The sequence below is a fragment of the Dipodomys spectabilis genome, unplaced genomic scaffold, assembly GCF_019054845.1.
Source record: "Dipodomys spectabilis isolate Male_0828 unplaced genomic scaffold, ASM1905484v1 ptg000017l, whole genome shotgun sequence".
Classification (NCBI taxonomy): domain Eukaryota; kingdom Metazoa; phylum Chordata; class Mammalia; order Rodentia; family Heteromyidae; genus Dipodomys; species Dipodomys spectabilis.
Window position 1 is genome coordinate 19,366,767 of NW_024870694.1, and position 16,761 is coordinate 19,383,527.

The window sequence follows — 16,761 nt, forward strand, 5'->3', positions numbered from 1 at the left end:
ACTCATCAAGTTTGCCACCAGTAAGCCAGAAGTGTAGCTGTGGCTCAAGTGGTAGAGTATCAGCCTTGAGAGAAAAAGCTAAGAGACAGCTAGCTCCCAGGCTCTGGGTTCAAACCCCAGTACTTAGAGACAGACAGACAGACAGACAGACAGACAGACAGATAGACAGATACATACGCACGCACGCACGCACAATCTGCTTCTAGATTGTTTTAAGAACACCAGTATTATAGTGGGTGATCATTCTGTTATTGACAAGTAGCAAGATCCCAGTCAGCAAGAGGTCAGCTATGTACAGTACCTTCTGAAACAGGAAACTGCCTAACCTGTTTGAGAAAGTTCTTTTCCTCCAGGATTATAATGCAGGCTTGAAAATTTACAGGGATGAGCTAAGTTTTCTGGAATTTACTAGAAATTACTCATTCCTTAAAGATGGTAGATAAATTAAGAGATTTAATAGACTCAAGTTTTTCCTCTGTGTCTGCTTCCTCTCTTAAAAACTCCTTCCCTAATAAATTGCTGCTCATTTTCGCCCTTCAGATGTTGTGGCTTTTAGAGGAAAGGATTTGACTGAGTCACATGTGTAGCGTGGTCTGGAATAAAAGTGGATGTGTCTGATGTAGCTTCTCTCCACGTGCCCTGTTAATACCATGTTATGCATGACAGCACAGATTCACTTTGGGATCCAAAACGGAGTTTCTTAGATGCTCACTGAAACCTCCTTTGACAGACTGAATAATGCACTTCTTGAAGTGGTATTTCTAGTTTGAGTGTAGGATGTTTATTAATTTCTTTTTGTTGTTGTTGGTTGTGGGGCTTGAACTTGGCTTGGGTGCTGTCCCTCAGCTCTTTAGCTCAAGGCAAGTGCTCTACCACTTGAGCCACAGTGCCACTTTTGATTTTCTGAGTGGTTTATTGGAGATAAGAGTCTAAAGGACTTTTCTGCCTGGGCTAGCTTTGAACCATGATCCTCAGATCTCAGCGTCTTGAGTAGCTAGGATTACAAGCGTGAGCCACTGGTGCCCAGCCTGTTTATTAGTTTTGAATCTTAAGGTTAGTTTTCAGCATTTCACCTTAGTGTTCATTGTAGGTTTTTATTGCCTGTTATCAAGCTAAATTTCTTTTTACTCCTCATTAGCTAAAAAGATATTACTGTATTGAAATTAACATTTGTCAGACATGACTTCTCTCCCTCTTGAGATCTCCAAATGATTGTCTCCTTCAATAATGTAAAACCAATCTTGAATTGTTTTTATGTTTTTGTCAGTTGTGGGACTTGAACTCTGGGCCTGGGCACTGCCCCTGAGCTCTTCAGCTCAAGGTGAGCTCTCTACTACTGGAGCCACAGTGCCACTTCTGGTTTTCTGGACTTTCCTGCCCGGGCTGGCTTTGAACCACGATCTTCAGATCTCAGCCTCCTGAGTAGCTAGGGTTACAGGCGTGAGCCATCTACGGCAGGCTCTTCAATTGTTGTTTTTTTAAATTATCTTTAGGTAGTTGTCAAAGGACTTGTCATTCAACAACAAAGCAATTTTTGAAAACAGTGCATCTTAATCAGTGTCACTCCTTTCAACATTCTTACTCTTCCCTCTCCTACTTATTTCCTCTCCCTCATTTTTCAACCTCCTGAGTAACTAGGATTATGGGTATAAGCCACCGGCGCCCGGCTTTAACTTTTTTTTTTTAATGGGAATTTTAAAATTTCTGGCTCAATGTCTTCATCATTTAGTTTTTCCCTGGATTTTACCTAGTTGAGTAATAGATTTTTTTCCCTAGTAATGTGTTGGCTTTTCATGTGAGTTTTAAAATTGATTGACAAAATTATTCATAGTATTTTAAAATTTTCTATAGTATCTGAAGGTTGTCTCATTTCTTTCATTAGCTTACTTTAGTTATTGGGGTCTGGGATCTTGTTACATTCCTAAATATGTTTCCAGTGTATTCCAGTCTGACTTTTTTTTTTTGGGGGGGTGGGGGTGGACGGGCAAAGGACCTTGAACTTAGGGCCAGGGCTCTGTCCCTGAGCTTCTTTTTTTTTTTTTTTTTTTTTCATGGTTTTATCTTTTTTTTTTTTTTTTTATTGTAAAGATACTATACAGAGGGTTACGGTTACATGAATGAGGTAATGAGTACACTTCCTCTTGAACATTGTTACCCCCTCCATTGTTTTCCCCCTACCATCCCCTCCCTCCCTCCCTTCCCCGAGGTTCTTTTTTTTTTTTTTTGATTGTGATTAAGTGATTACATAATTTCAAAGTCACAAGTTCATTCTAACTTTCCTGGAGCAAATTGTCTATCACAGTCTGTAATATATAACAGTGTTCACATGTTATATACCATATTTGTGATCAGCAGCATGGGGATATTTAGTAGTGGTTCAACCAGATGAGCGGGAGTTCTTTGTTTCTTAAGTCCTGTTAGTTTTGTCGTATCACCTAACATTTTGGATTTAGCATCCACTTATCAGCGAGACCATGTACCGTTTGTCTCTTCATTCTTGGCTTACCTCGCCTGAGCTTCTTTTGCTCAAAGCAAGCAATCTGTCACTCAAGCCACAATACCACTTCCAGCTTTTTTTGAGTAGTTCATTGGAGATAAGAGTCTCATGCAGTTTCCTGCCTGAAGTTGGCTTCCAACTGCTACCCTCAGATCTCAGCCTCCTGGGTAGCTAGGATTACAGGTGTAAACCATTGTACCCGGCCTCATTTTATGCCTTGATATTAATTACTTAGCACTTTTTTACTTTTATTAGTCTTGGCAGACTTCGTTGTTGTTGTTGTTGGTCGTGGGACCTGAACTCTGGGCCTGGGCACTGTCTATCAGCTCTTCAGCTCAAGGCTAGCACTCTACCACTAGGAGCCACAGCACCACTTCCATCCTTTTCTGTTTATGTGGTGCTGAGAAATCAAACTGAGGGCCTCATGCATGCAAGGCAAGCGCTCTACCACTGAGCCACCTTCCCAGCTCCTTGGCAAACATTTATCTTTTCATCAGATTAGCTTGGCCTTGCTTTATTTTCTCTGTTGGCTATTTTCTATTTTATTGTTTTATGCTTTTACTAAACTACAGTATTGATATTTTTTTTTGTCATTCATGGGGCTTGAACTCAGGGTCTGGGCACAGTCCCTGAACTCTTTTGCTCAAGGCTAGCCTTCTGTCACTTTCAACCACAGTGCCACTTCTGGTTTCTTTTTTTTTTTTTTTGGGTCTGGTCGTGGGGCCTGAACTCTGGGCCTGGGCGCTGTCCCTCAGCTCTTCAGCTCAAGGCTAGCGCTCTACCACTTGAGCCACAGCACCATTTCCGCTTTTTTTTTCTTTTTGCTTATGTGGTGCTGAGGAATCGAACCCAGGGCCTCATGCATGCAAGGTAAGCACTCTACCACTGAGCCACCTTCCAGCCCCACCACTTCTGGTTTCTGATTTCTGATGGTTAATTGGAGATGAGAGTTGCATCGGCTTTCCTTCTTGGGCTGGCTTTGAATTGGGATCCTCAGAGCTCAGCTTCCTGAGTAGCTAGTTTGACAGGCGTGAGCCACTGTGCCTGGCTATATTTTCTCTTTGTTGTGGTGGTTTTCTGACTTCTTTATTTAGATAATTCGTTCAGAATTTTTAACTTTTTTTTTCTTTTGCTTATGTGGTGCTGAGGAATCGAACCCAGGGCCTCATGCATGCAAGGCAAGCACTCTACCACTGAGCCACATTCTCAGCCCCTTAACATTTTTTTCTTTCTTTTTTTTGGGGGGGGCGGAGGGGTTCCAGTCGTGGGGCCTGAACTCTGGGCCTGGATACTGTCCCTCAGCTCAAGGCTAGGGCTCTACCACTTGAGCCACAGTGCCACTTCTGGCTTTTTTCTTTTTGCTTACGTGGTGCTGAGGAATAGAATTCAGGGTTCTCATGCATGCAAGGCAAGCGCTCTACCACTGAGCCACCTTCCCAGCCCCCATTTTTTTCTTATTATGTAAGGATGTAACCAAGTAGGCTTGAGGCTGGGATGACCATACATTAAGAATTTCTAAGGTCACAAGGCTTAGACATTGTCTGCTAGTAGTTTCTCCTTCCTCCCCTGAATGTATCCCTATTTGGACAATCAATATTGGATCTCCTTACCCAAGTCCTGATTCAGTTCCAAGTTTAGTTCTAAGTATTTTCTGTTATTTCTTTTAACCTTGGAGTTTTTTTGTTTCTTGTTTTTGTTTTTGTCGATCATGGGGCCTGAACTCTAGGCCTGGGCGCTGTCCCTCAGCTCTTCAGCTCAAGACTAGCATTCTATCACTTGAGCCATAGCACCACTTCCAGCTTTTTCTGCTTATGTGGTGCTGAGGAATCGAACCCAGGGCCTCATGCATGCAAGTACCACTGAGCCACCTTTCCAACCCCTGACCTTGGGGTTCTTACATTCCTAATTTTTATACAGAGGATATTGAATCAATGAGATTTTTCAAATGTTATTACCAGAGTCTTTAACTATTTTTACAGACATAGGCCTAAGATTCTGGAGTCAGATTCACAGACCCGGGACTGAATCCCAGCTCTGCTAGTGTGGGACACGAGGCAGGCACTTTGCTTTTTTTTCAGTTTGGTTTCTTTGTCTGAAAATGGAAGAATAGTAGATGTCATATAGTAACAATATATGGATTAAATAAAATCACATCAGAACCAAGATATTTAGTCAAGGTTGTCTTCTAAAGACAGTTTGACATTTTGGGGGGGGGGGTCAGTCGTGGGGCTTCAACTCTGGGCCTGGGCGCTGTCCTTGATCTCTTTAGTTCAAGGCGAGAACTCTACCACTTGAGCCACAGTACCACTTAGGGACAGTTTGACTTTTAAACATTACGTTTACTTCCATAAACTATACTTTCAAGAATCCTCACTTGCTTAAAAGAAACTTTAGTTGCTCTTATGTTTAATGGTAAAATTTAAAGCTCCCTTTAATTGTCAGACTGGTTAAAGTTGTATGTGTACAGGTAATACTTTCACCATATAATATCTTAGAGGCATATCCTATTTACAACACCGTTTTTTTTTTCTCTCAGGATGTTGAGAATTAAGACAATCATCGAGGTCCTAGAAAGGACATAGTGTGTGTTGCTCCTCACCTCTCAGTGTCTTACAATACTTGAGATGAGGCTGTTCGAGTCTTTACTGTTGACAGGCTTGAAGGAGCTCTAAGGGTTGTTTCAGAATTCTTGGTATGCTTTTCTAGGTAGAAGTGTCTAGATTGTTATTGCACAGAAGGAAAATAAACAATAGCTTCACACGAGTTCTTCACATTAGTGTTTATTTTCCTGTCATAACATTTAAAGCTAGCTACTGAAGAATAAAGTGGCATTCTTTCTGAAAAAGGAGACTGGGTGTTACAGACAGTTAATGAACTCTTATTTAAATGCAGTAGATCTTTGTATGAATACCTTCTGATTTTAACTAGGGTATTGTGGGGGGGGGTGTTGAAGGTCATGTGACTGGTGTGCTGGGCTTTGTTACATTCATTACCTTATGTCCTTTTTACAGTAGATCTTGAGACAAACGTTCTGGTTTTTTTTTTTTTGGGTCAGTCATGGGGCTTGAACTCTGGGCCTGTGCACTGTCCTTAAGCTTCTTGGTGCTCAAGGCTAGTAAGTTACAGCTCCACTTATGCTTTTCCAGTGGTTAATTGTAGATAAGAGTCTCATGGACTCTCCTGCCCGAGATGGCTTTAAATCATGATCCTCAGATCTCAGCCTCCTAAGTAGCTAGTCTTATAGGCAGGACTGACCAGCACCCTGCTCTGGTTTTTGGTTTTTGGTTTGTTTTGGTTTGCACATATTAGGGCTTGAACTCAGGACCTGGGTGCTGCCGTTAGCTTTTTCAACTCAGAGGCCTCTACCATTTGAATCACAGCTCTACTTTCGGCTTTTTGGCAGTTAATTGGAGAGTCTCACCGACTTTCTTTCCTGGACTAGCTTTGAACTGCTATCTTCGGATCTAAGCTTAGGATTACAGGTGTGAGCCACCAGTGCCCGGATCTGGTTGTTTTCTTCTATTTCAGAGGAAAACTGAGGTTCAGAACAGTTACAAGCGCTCTCCCAAGGTTATACGTTTAAGTAAGAGGTGGGTTGGGTTTCAGCCTACGATGTTCTGACTTAAGCCAGAGCCTTCCATCGACTGTGCCGCGTCTCAATTCCTATTCTCTTCCCTTAGCCTCAGTAGAAAGCTTTAAGTATGTGGTGTGGCCCTTGTCAGCTTTTACAGATCACCTCCAAACCAATCCCTGACCCATTACCACTTCACCTGGCACCCATAGCTTCTGTGCAGTCTTCATTGAATCTGCACTTTCTTCCCCTTTTCCCCCTCATAAGCATTGTATTTACTCTGTGTTGTTGGCAGCAGAGGCTGAAAAGGAAATGCAGAAAAAGCATCGGACGGTTTTTCATAACGTAAACCAAATGTTGGTGGCGTGGGTGAGCTCTTGGGAGGAAAGGCTATAAAAATCCCACAAATAAATAAATAACTGGCTCTTTAAATAAACTGGCACCAAAAAAAAAAAAAAACTAACCCTTATTGGATATTGCGTCTGCCTTTGCTCATTCAATGTGAGTTCAATTGGCTCAGCTCATTAGGGTCAGGGATGGGGGTAGGAAGAAGTCAGGGCTGAGCTGCTCCTCCTGTGGGAATGATGGCCGGCTCCAGTACAAAGCAGCATCTTTGTCATCGCTGTTTTGTGTGGACGACACATTCTTAGATACTTCAAAAGGATTGCTGAGAGAAGAGGGTTCAAATGAAGGTCAGCGAGTGTATTTTGAGAACCAAGAACTGAATTACTTTATTAATCTCTACAAATAGGAGCAATTACAACAGCTAGCTGAGAATCCTCCTTCCAAATTTGGTGTAGGGAGCTACCCTCAAGATCCCCTCTGCTACGCCCACTCTCAAAACCAACCAGGGCTAAGCAGTCCCAGTGACAAAATGTGGCCTGCAGACCCCAGGCCTCTGAGTTCCTTGCATCTTTGGCGTGTACAGAGAGAGAGAGGGAGAGGAAGGGAGGACTGCCGGCCCTTGCCTATGTGGAAGTGCCTTTTCCTGAGGAGGCCATCCCAGGCTGACGCTAGAGTTTCATTCTGGAAGATGAGAAGATGAGAACTAAGCAGAAGTGGGACCATGGGTCCTGCCAGCTACAGAGGCTCTGGTTACAGAACTGAGCCATCGCAGAGCCATCAAAGGAAGTGACTTGTGGAGGTCACCTTTGAACATGCTGAGATGGTGGCAGAGGGGACAGGGAGAGCAAACATGGGAGGTGGGTGCTCTTATTAACTGTCCTTCCAAGTAGCATAAAGTCGGGCCACCTAAGACAAACAAAGCCTGAAGATTATCTTTCTGTTTCTGTTCTGAAAGAAATTCCCTTCAGGTTTGCTGCATGCTGCTGGCGCCTGAATTCTAAATGTCAAACCTAAACCTGAGTTGCAAATTCACACTTCTTCAGAGACCCTTGAAAAGTTTCTTTAAATAACAGCAACCTTGAAAATCAAGCTCTGTTTTAAGTGTACACCATACCCCAGGGAAGGGCTCCCAACCCATTGGACCCTATGTAGTTGATAAAATGTGTTTAAAATATTAGCCGGACAGATTGATAGGCTTTTGTGTCTGGGACTAAAGGATATGAATATGTAAAATTGCTCAGAGATCATATAGGAACATGGTCTCGTGCTGCTGGCAGTGGAGTCTGAGAACATGTTTTGTCTGCCCCAAGATCTCTATTTTATTTTGAAATTTGATGTTCTAGAAATCTGTTCACCTGTTGCCATAGATTATTAGATGAAAGTAATTAGTAAGAGCCAAGCTAAAGCTAGAATAAGACCTTAATGATCTGGGACTATATTTACTGGTAATTTTTCAAAAAAAAAAAACATACTGAGAGTTGGGTGCTGGTGGCTCACACCTGTGATCATAGCTTCTCAGGAGGCTAAAACCTGGAGGATCAAGGTTTGAAGCCAGCCCATGAAGAAAAGTCTTCAAGACTCCCATCTTTAGAATAACCAGCAAAATGTCAACTAGAGGTGTGGCTCAAGTGGTAGGAGCTTCACCCGAGTAAGTGCAAAAGAAAAAACCTAGCAAAAAGAAAACCTTCATATTGAGAGTCTGAGAAATGTAATGCAGCAACTTTGTGTTTGCTTTGCATGGGTGAAGCCCCTAGGTTTGATCTCCAGCATCAAAATAAAAAGTAAAGCTTTCAAACTCACTGAAATTAGATGTTTTAAATGCTTTGTTTTTTTTCCCCTTGAACCCTAGTTCTAGCTCCAGCTTGAGATCACAAATGTGTGTGTGTGCGTGTGCACATGTACCAGTCTTGGGACTTGAACCTCAGGGTCTGGGTACTGTCCTTGAGCTTTTTGGGGGGGGGGGGTTGTGGGGCCTGAACTCTGGGCCTGGGCACTGTCCCTCAGCTCTTCAGCTCAAGGCTAGCACTCTACCACTTGAGCCACAGCACCACTCCTGGCTTTTTATTTTCTGCTTATGTGGTGCTGAGGAATCGAACCCAGGGCCTCATGCATGCAAGGCAAGCACTCTACCACTGAGCCACCTTCCCAGCCCCACCTTGAGCTTTTTTTGTTCAAGGCTGTCTCTCTACCACTTGAGCCACAGCTTTCCTTCTGGCCCTTTGGAGTTGGAGATGGGAGTCTCAGCAGTTTTCCTGCCTAGTTAGCTTTGAACTTCAATCCTCAGATCCTACCTAAGAAGGTAGGGTTACAGGTGTGGGCCACTGGTTCCTAGCTACAAGTGCTTTTCTTTATCCACATAGGTTAGTGCCTAATGCTTACATTGTGAATTGAGGGTCATTTGTGTCTAACCTCCACACCTGCTCTTGGAAATACATCTCAATATATCAAAAATTAGGGCCATAGCAACAGCAATACATAGACATGATTGTGGTTCATCATTCCAGAAGCATTGAGAGGATAATACATTCCCTTGTCACAGATAAGTAAACAAACCCAAGTACCACCTCCCTAGGAAATGGCATCACCTGAAGGTTTCAAACTTCTCTGACCTGTAAAGGGCAATTGGCAGGCATCTGGATGGATCTGACTTAAAAGAGTATTAAGGATACTCACGGATTAATCTTGCTTTATTTTGTTGTAAAATATTTATTGTTAAACCATAGATGAAAATCACCTTTGTGTATACAAGCAATGTTACTATTTAGTATAAATCTTTGTTATTTTGTTTGACTACCGTGGTTGTATCTTACTTTTGCAAAACTTTGATGCTCTATATATTAATTGTCTGCCTAATCTATCATCAAAAGTATGGTTACATTATATTTGATGACTGGTTTCATCAAAGTGATTGTGTACCTTGTACTCTTGTTAGACATTTGCATTAGTGATGACTTTGTATGTATCATCTGTGACTTAAGTGTTGTTTATGTACAGACCCAGAATTATTAGCTGCCTGATCATCCTCTGGGTTAAGATGAAAATACTTTTTTGGTTACTGATGAAATCAAACATTTAAACTTATGAGTATTCTTTAATTATTTGTTTTACCCTTTACATTTTTTATTATTATTGTTATAAAATTGTCCTTTTTTTTTTTTTTTTTGGTCAGTCACACGGCTTGAACTCTGGGCCTGGGTACTGTCCCTCAGCTCTTCAGCTCAAGGCTAGTGCTCTGCCACTTGAGCCACAGCACCACTTCCAGTTTTCTGGTGGTTTATTGGAGATTAAGGGTTTTACAGCTTTTCCTGCCCAGGCTGGCCTTGAACCATGATCCTCAGATCTCAGCCTCCTGAGTAGCTAGGATTATAGGCTTGAGCCACCGGTGCCCAGCAAGTGTCCATTTATTTAAACCATAATGTTAATCTTTGTTATGTAAAAGCTTTGTCAAGCAGAGTATGGTAGTATATGCTTATAATCCCGGAAATTGAAGATAGAGACAAGGAGATCTTGAGTTTGAAGAAGCCTTTCTGGACTGGACTACATAGGGAGTCTTTGTCTCAAAAAGAAAAAGAAATCTAGAAGAATGCTCAGCCATCAGTATTAATGTTACTCTGTTGTACTATATACTTTTTCCCCCTACTTTGGTTTTTGTTTCTGGTATTTTCTGACTATTGCAGATATTTCCCCCTCCCCCTTCCCACTTTGATATGTTCCTTTTGGTTTTGTTTCTGGGGTTTTTTTTTTGCTTTGTTTTTTGGTCAGTCATGGGGCTTGACTCTGGGCTTGGGCGCTGTCCCTCAGCTCTTCAGCTCAAGGGGAGCGCTCTACCACAGCACTACTTCCAGTTTTCTAATGGTTTATTGGAGATAAGAGTTCCATGGACTTTCCTGCCCCGGTTGACTTTGAACCACAGTCCTCAGATCTCAGCCTCCTGAGTAGCTAGGATTACAGGTATGAGCCACAAAAAAACACCTCCTGGTGTTTTTTTTTTTTTTTTTGGTCGGTCGTGGGGCTTGAACTCTGGGCCTGGGCGCTGTCCCTCAGCTCTTCAGCTCAAGGCGAGCGCTCTACCACTTGAGCTACAGCACCACTTCTGGTTTTCTGGTGGTTTATTGGAGATAGGAGTCTCACAGTCTCTCCTGCCCGGGCTGGCTTTGAACCGCGATCCTCAGATCTCAGCCTCCTGAGTAGCTAGGATTACAGGCGTGCTCCTGGTGTTTTTTTGACTCAGAAATATACATACCTTCTGGTGTTTTTTTTGACTCAGAAATATATATACTGAGGTATATCCATGTTTATCTTCATGGTTTCTGCTGTTGACATAACTGGGAAGGTTTTCTCTCATTCTAAAATTATGTAAGTTTTCATATGTATGTATTTATTTTCACATTATAATTTTGCTTTTTATATTGAAGTCTTTAATTCAGATGGAATTGAGTTTGGCATGTGGTGTAAAATGCAGTCTAACTCCTCCTCTCCCCCTGCTAGTTTGAAATACTAACTTGAATAAGTACTAAATTTTGGAATACTCTTGATACTTGACAGTTTTTAACTTTGTGTAGTTAGTTACTTGCCAATCCATTTTTCATTCTTTGTATTAAGTTTTTAATTACAGCTGTATAATGTGTGTCGATACCTAATGGGTCATTATTTCTTCACAAAAATTATCTCATATTTTTAGTTGAGTGTGGTAGCATATATTTATAATATCAACACTCAGGAGGCAGAGGCAGGAAGATAAAAAATTTGTCATCAGCCTGGGTTACATAACAAAGTCCTATCTCAAAAGAGGAAAAGAAATTAATAAAATGTAGAATTATCTTGTCAAGTTGATTGAAAAGATACTTCCTTTTATAGAAACATTTTCAGTGAAACAACAAATTCAAAGCCCTAAACGTTTTTGCTTTAGATGGCTTTCTTTCCTCAGAAAACAATTTTTCCTTCCTTCCTTCCTTCCTTCCTTCCTTCCTTCCTTCCTTCCTTCCTTCCTTCCTTCCTTCCTTCCTTCCTTCTTTCCTTCCTTCCCTCCTTCCCTTTCTTCCTTTTCTCTCTCTCTCCCTCCTTCCTTCCCTTACTTTCCTTTCCTTCCTTCTGTTTTTTTTTTTTTTTTTAATAGGATCTTGCCTATATAGTCCAGGCTAGCCTCAAATTCAAGGTTCTCCTGCCTCCACTTACTGAATATTGATATTACAGGAATGTGCCACAATACCTAACCTCATAAAACAATTTTAATATTCTAATATTTTTTAATTTTTTTTTTTTTTACTACTGAGTCTTCAACTGAGGCACTCTATCACTTGGTTTTATTGCTTATGGCTGGTGGTCTACTACTTGAGCCACATCTTTAGCCTGGCTTTTTCCTGATTGATTATAGATGGAGCCTTGGGCTTTTTTGCTCAGACTGGCATGGAATGGTGACCCTTCAGGTTTCAGCCTCCTGGGCAGTTAGGCTTATAGGGATGAACTGCTAGTATTCAGCAAAGATTTTATTCTTACTTGACCTACACATTTACTCCTAGAATTTTGGGATCTTTTTGATTGCAACTTGAAGATTTAATTTTTTTTTCCCTTCTAACTGGTTAAAAATGTAGATTCTGGGCTGGAAATGTGGCTTAGTGGTAGAGTGCTTGCCTAGCATTTATGAAGCCCTGGGTTCAGTTCCTCAGTACACATAAACAGAAAAAAAGACGGAAGTGGTAGTAGAGTGTTAACCTTGAGCAAAAGCAGTTCAGGGACAGTGCCCAGGCTCCGAGTTCAAACCCCAGGGCTGGTAAAAGTAAAAAAACGAATGTAGATTCTTTACTTTTAAAATTGTAATCCTATCTACAGGTGACAGAATAAATAACTACTAAAGAATGTATCTGTATTTTAGTGATAGTTGCAATTACTTGGCCTTCCATATTCATGTTCAGTCTGATCATCGGACATATTTATTCATTATACCTTAAACAGTATAACTTCTGTTTTCTTACAGATTTCAGAGACAGCTGTCTGAACCCTGCCACCCCTACCCTCCTCAGTCAGGAGTTCCTGGAGATAATCGCCCCAGTTACCACCGGCAAATGTCAGAGCCTATTGTCCCTGCAGCTCCCCCACCCCCTCAGGGATTCAAGCAGGAATACCACGACCCTCTCTATGAACATGGGGTCACTGGGATGCCAGGTCCCCCTACGCATGGGTTCCAGTCACCAATGGGAATCAAGCAGGAGCCCCGGGATTACTGCGTTGATTCAGGTGGGCTCAGTCATGTTCTCGTTTCTTTATTCTTACACTCATCCCTCAGCTCAGTACTGACTTCTATCTGCGAGGCTTTGTGGAGTAATGTCAGATTTGCCTCCAGCCAACTGCATATGAACGTTGGTGGATAGCATGGAAAAGTACTGGGGTTCCATCCTCAATTATACCACCAGAAGTGAAAGGAAAAGTGCCCTTCGAGAATAAATGAATTAGTTACAGCAGACATTTATGCATAGCTAAATACAAAATGAAAGAGAGAAGCAGCGCAGATGGAGGTGTAGTAGGCATCCAAATTGGTGTAAAGTACCACTGAATCTGGCCTGAAGAATGCTGGTATTCTATCTCTGGACACAAGGAATGCCATTCCTTTTGTCCTGTGCTGTTCGGTGGCTTTGGTTTTTAATATAACAGACTCCTTAAAACACCGTGTATGATTGAAAGAAAAGAGCCCATGTGTAAGACATAGTTCTCTGCTGGAAATGAGTTTGGTTCTGAGAAAGCACCTCATACTTTCTAGCTGTTACAGGGTGCTGACTATATGGTTGAAAAGCCTTCCTTGTTTACTTCATGGAATTTACAGGTCTTTGCAGCCCCATTGCAGCTGGAGAAGTTCTTGTCTCTTGGAGGTGTAACGTGTAAGCACTTGTTTCGTTAGGGAGATGCCTCTTGCCTAGAAACTTCAGTACTTGAAGTAGGTAAAGCCGTCTCAACTTTCCTCCAACTCATTCACTGCTTCATAATGTCTAGTCGAGGGCCAGGGTCATTAACTAAATAGGACAATTAAGAGAAAGGAGAATTGGATTTTGGCACCTTACACATTTAGAAACTATTTGGCCTTTTTTTGGTTTCTTGTCACCCTTCAGAAATGATAAAAAAAAACTTTTCCTCTCCTTCGTGCTAAAGCAATCTGAGGGTAGCTGGTAGATTTTCAACCTTTTTTTTAAGGTGTTTTTCTTAAGATCATGGGAAAAGTTGGTATAGTATGAACTTGAATGGTTTTTGCAGTTGGAATAGATTAGAATAGAATTTGCTCAGGGCTTTCTCTGAAGTAACATAAATTGCTCTATTCTGGAAAAAACTGGTCATGGGAGGGGTTGAGAAGGTAGGCTGAGGGAGACATACATCTGATGTTTTATGACAGAAAAATTAGATGTGGCTGGTGTCGGTGCCTCACGCCTATAATCCTAGCTACTCAGGAGGCTGAGATCTGAGTATCACAGTTCAAAGCTAGCCCAGGCAGGAAAGTCCATGACATTCTTATCTCCAATTAACTACTAGAAAACTGCTGCTGTGGCTCAAAGCGGTAGAGTGCTTGCCTTGAGCTGAAGAGCGCAGGGACAGCGCCCAGGCCCAGAGTTCAAACCCTACAACTGACCCCCCCCCCCCCCCCCAAAAAAAAAAAAAATTGAAATTGTGCTTGCCAAATCCTGACCTCTGCTGGTTCTTGTCCTGGCTTCAGAATTTCAGATCTTCAAATCCCTTTGATCTGAAAATAGCCCCACCCCTTGGAGCAGAATTGGATATAACCCTCATCTGTAAAAGAATAAGTTGAGAAAGATGTAAAGAAACATCTTCTTCCTCATTCTAACGCTGGGAAGCTAAGGATTTTTGAAAACGAAAAATTTCCCCCTACCATTAGCTTTGTCATGAGATTTGGTGTTCACTGATTAGTAAGATTTGTGAATTATGAGAGTAGGCATCATTTATTTCCTCCCAAGACTCTTGGTAAGGAGTATCTTCTTTTCCAGGTTATAGTATTTCCACATAGCTTATGGGGTGTATCTCTTTCTCAGGACAAAGCCAGAAATGAGAAATGAGAAGGTTTAAGGGCTTTCATACCAAGATGACTGTGTGCTGCTTCAGAAATTATTGATGAGCGTTCACCTGTGTTTCTCTTTCAGAAGTGCCTAACTGCCAGTCATCCTACATGAGAGGGGGCTATTTCTCCAGCAGCCATGAAGGTAAGGAATTTATTTGCTTGAGATTGGTTGATTGGTTGGTTGGTTGATTCTTAATGTTCAAATTTAAAATTACTGTCTGTACACTGAGATTTGAGATTATAGGATGTAGTTTCTTAGCTCATAAATATGGAGCTAACTGATGGTAATTTTAGATGTTTTGCACATAGATTTTTGAGGCATATTCTTAACTACTGTAGGAGCGGTTATCTTTTTTTTTCTTTCTTTCTTTCTTTGCTTTCTTTCCTTTTCTTTCATTGCTAGTACTGGAGCTTGGACTCAGGGCCTCATACTTGGTAGGCAAGCGCTCTACCAATTGTATCATGTCCCCAAACTTTTTGCTTTTTTAGTTTGTTTTTCAGGTAGAGTCTTGCATTTTTGCCCAGTTACCTTGGTTTTCATCCTCATCTTTAATAGCAGTGACTTGAACTTCATGAGTTTTAGGACAATTTGAAGGAAAAAGGAACTCACTTGGTTCCCACATTTCCAAATAATGTCAGCCTACACTAGAATTGGGAATTCGGTCAGTGAGGGTGGTCTGATATGCTTTGAAGGAACACTTGACAAAATAATATTAAAGCTGAGTATAGTAGTACTTATCAGAAATCACAGTTCAAGTCAAGTATGGACTACTTAGTAAAACCTTGTCTAAAGAAGACTAAACAGAGCTGGGTGCTGGTGGCTCATGTCTGTAATTCTAGCTACTCAGGAGGCTAAGATCTGAAGATCGGGATTCAATGCCAGCCTGGACAGGAAAGTCCATGAGACTCTTATCTCTGATAAACCACTAGAAAACTGGAAGTGGCGCTGTGGCTCAAGTAGTAGAGCACTAGCCTTGAGCTGAAGAGCTGAGGGACAGAGCCCAGGCCCAGAGTTCAAGCCCCATGACCGACCAAAAAAAAAAGAAAACTAAACAGTATTTTATTTGTTTATTGGTACTAGACTTAGGGCCCCAAATTTTCTAGAAAGTGCTCTGTCACTTTCACCACACTCCCACCTCTTTGTTTTAAATCATTGTTAACTAAAGTTTTGCCTTAGATTGCCCTCCTACCTATTCTTCCCAGTAGCTGGAACTATAGGCATACATCACCACACCTGACTTGGTTGAGGTGGGGGTTCTCAGTAATTTTTTGCCTGGGATTGACCTAAAACAACCATCCTCCTGATCTTTACCTCTTGAGTGTCTAGAATTACAAGGACATACCACCACACTTGGCCAAAACAAATAATTTTTAAACATGTTTCTAAGTTTTAGCTTGGGGCAGCTCTTCATTGTAATTATTATATAATGAATGGTTTCAACTTTTAAAATGGCAAATAAGTTTTGGGTATTCCATGATGGGAAGTTTTTGAGCTGCCCATGGGTGGAAGGAAGTAGGGAATGGAGCAAGTAGGTTGATGTGACTGTTTGGAGGTATTTTGTGGACAAAATGCTGTATAGGTGGACACAAAAGAAATGTTTGCTAATTGGATAAATTAAAAGTACCTCAAAGGAGAAACATGAGAATGGATATAAGGCAGTTTACCCACATGCCTAAATTAATTACATCTTCATGTTTATTTGTATGTAAAGATGATAGTTTTATATTAAGGCCATTATGTCAGTTCAAGTTCTTATGCCGAGTCCCTTTGAAACCCGCTAATTGAGCAAGTCTCAAAGATAATCTTACTCTAATTAGGAACAAGAGCAGTGGGCAGAGTTGAGTCTGTGATTTCACCTTCGTTAGCACTGACCTAATTGGGGTAAGGGTAATTTAGAACAAATAGATGCATAGTTGTTCTGCAGCATATGATTTCAAGGAAGTAGCCAGAACAGAGCTGGAATCTGTTTCCTAGAGGAACTTGTTTTTAGCAAGTTTTGTTTAGCCTATGAATTTCTTTTATTATGTTCTTACCATAAGCAATACATACTGATTATACAAAATTTAAAAAATGCCGAGAGGCACAGATAAAAATGAAATATCACTGTTCAGAAATAATCCATTCACTTGCTATATAGTTGCTGTAATTGTGTGTGTGTGTGTGTGTGTGTGTGTGTGTGTGTGTGTGTGCGTGCGTGAGAGAGAGATTGAGAGACAGAATGTGTGTGTGTGTGTGTGTGTGTGTGTGTGTGTGTGTGTGTGTGTGTGTTGGCCAGTCCTGGGGCTTGAACT

The 16,761-nt window shown here is 41.4% G+C and overlaps 1 protein-coding gene across 3 annotated transcripts in view; it reads left to right on the plus strand.

Moving 5' to 3' along the window:
- Etv5 (ETS variant transcription factor 5) overlaps positions 1-16,761 on the plus strand; it is a 72,601-nt gene that overhangs the window by 38,301 nt on the left and 17,539 nt on the right. For all 3 annotated transcript variants that reach the window (XM_042668929.1, XM_042668921.1, XM_042668938.1), the window contains exons 8-9: positions 12,388-12,647; positions 14,552-14,611. In XM_042668929.1, coding sequence (XP_042524863.1) covers positions 12,388-12,647; positions 14,552-14,611 — 320 coding nt within the window. The remainder of the gene's footprint in view (positions 1-12,387; positions 12,648-14,551; positions 14,612-16,761) is intronic.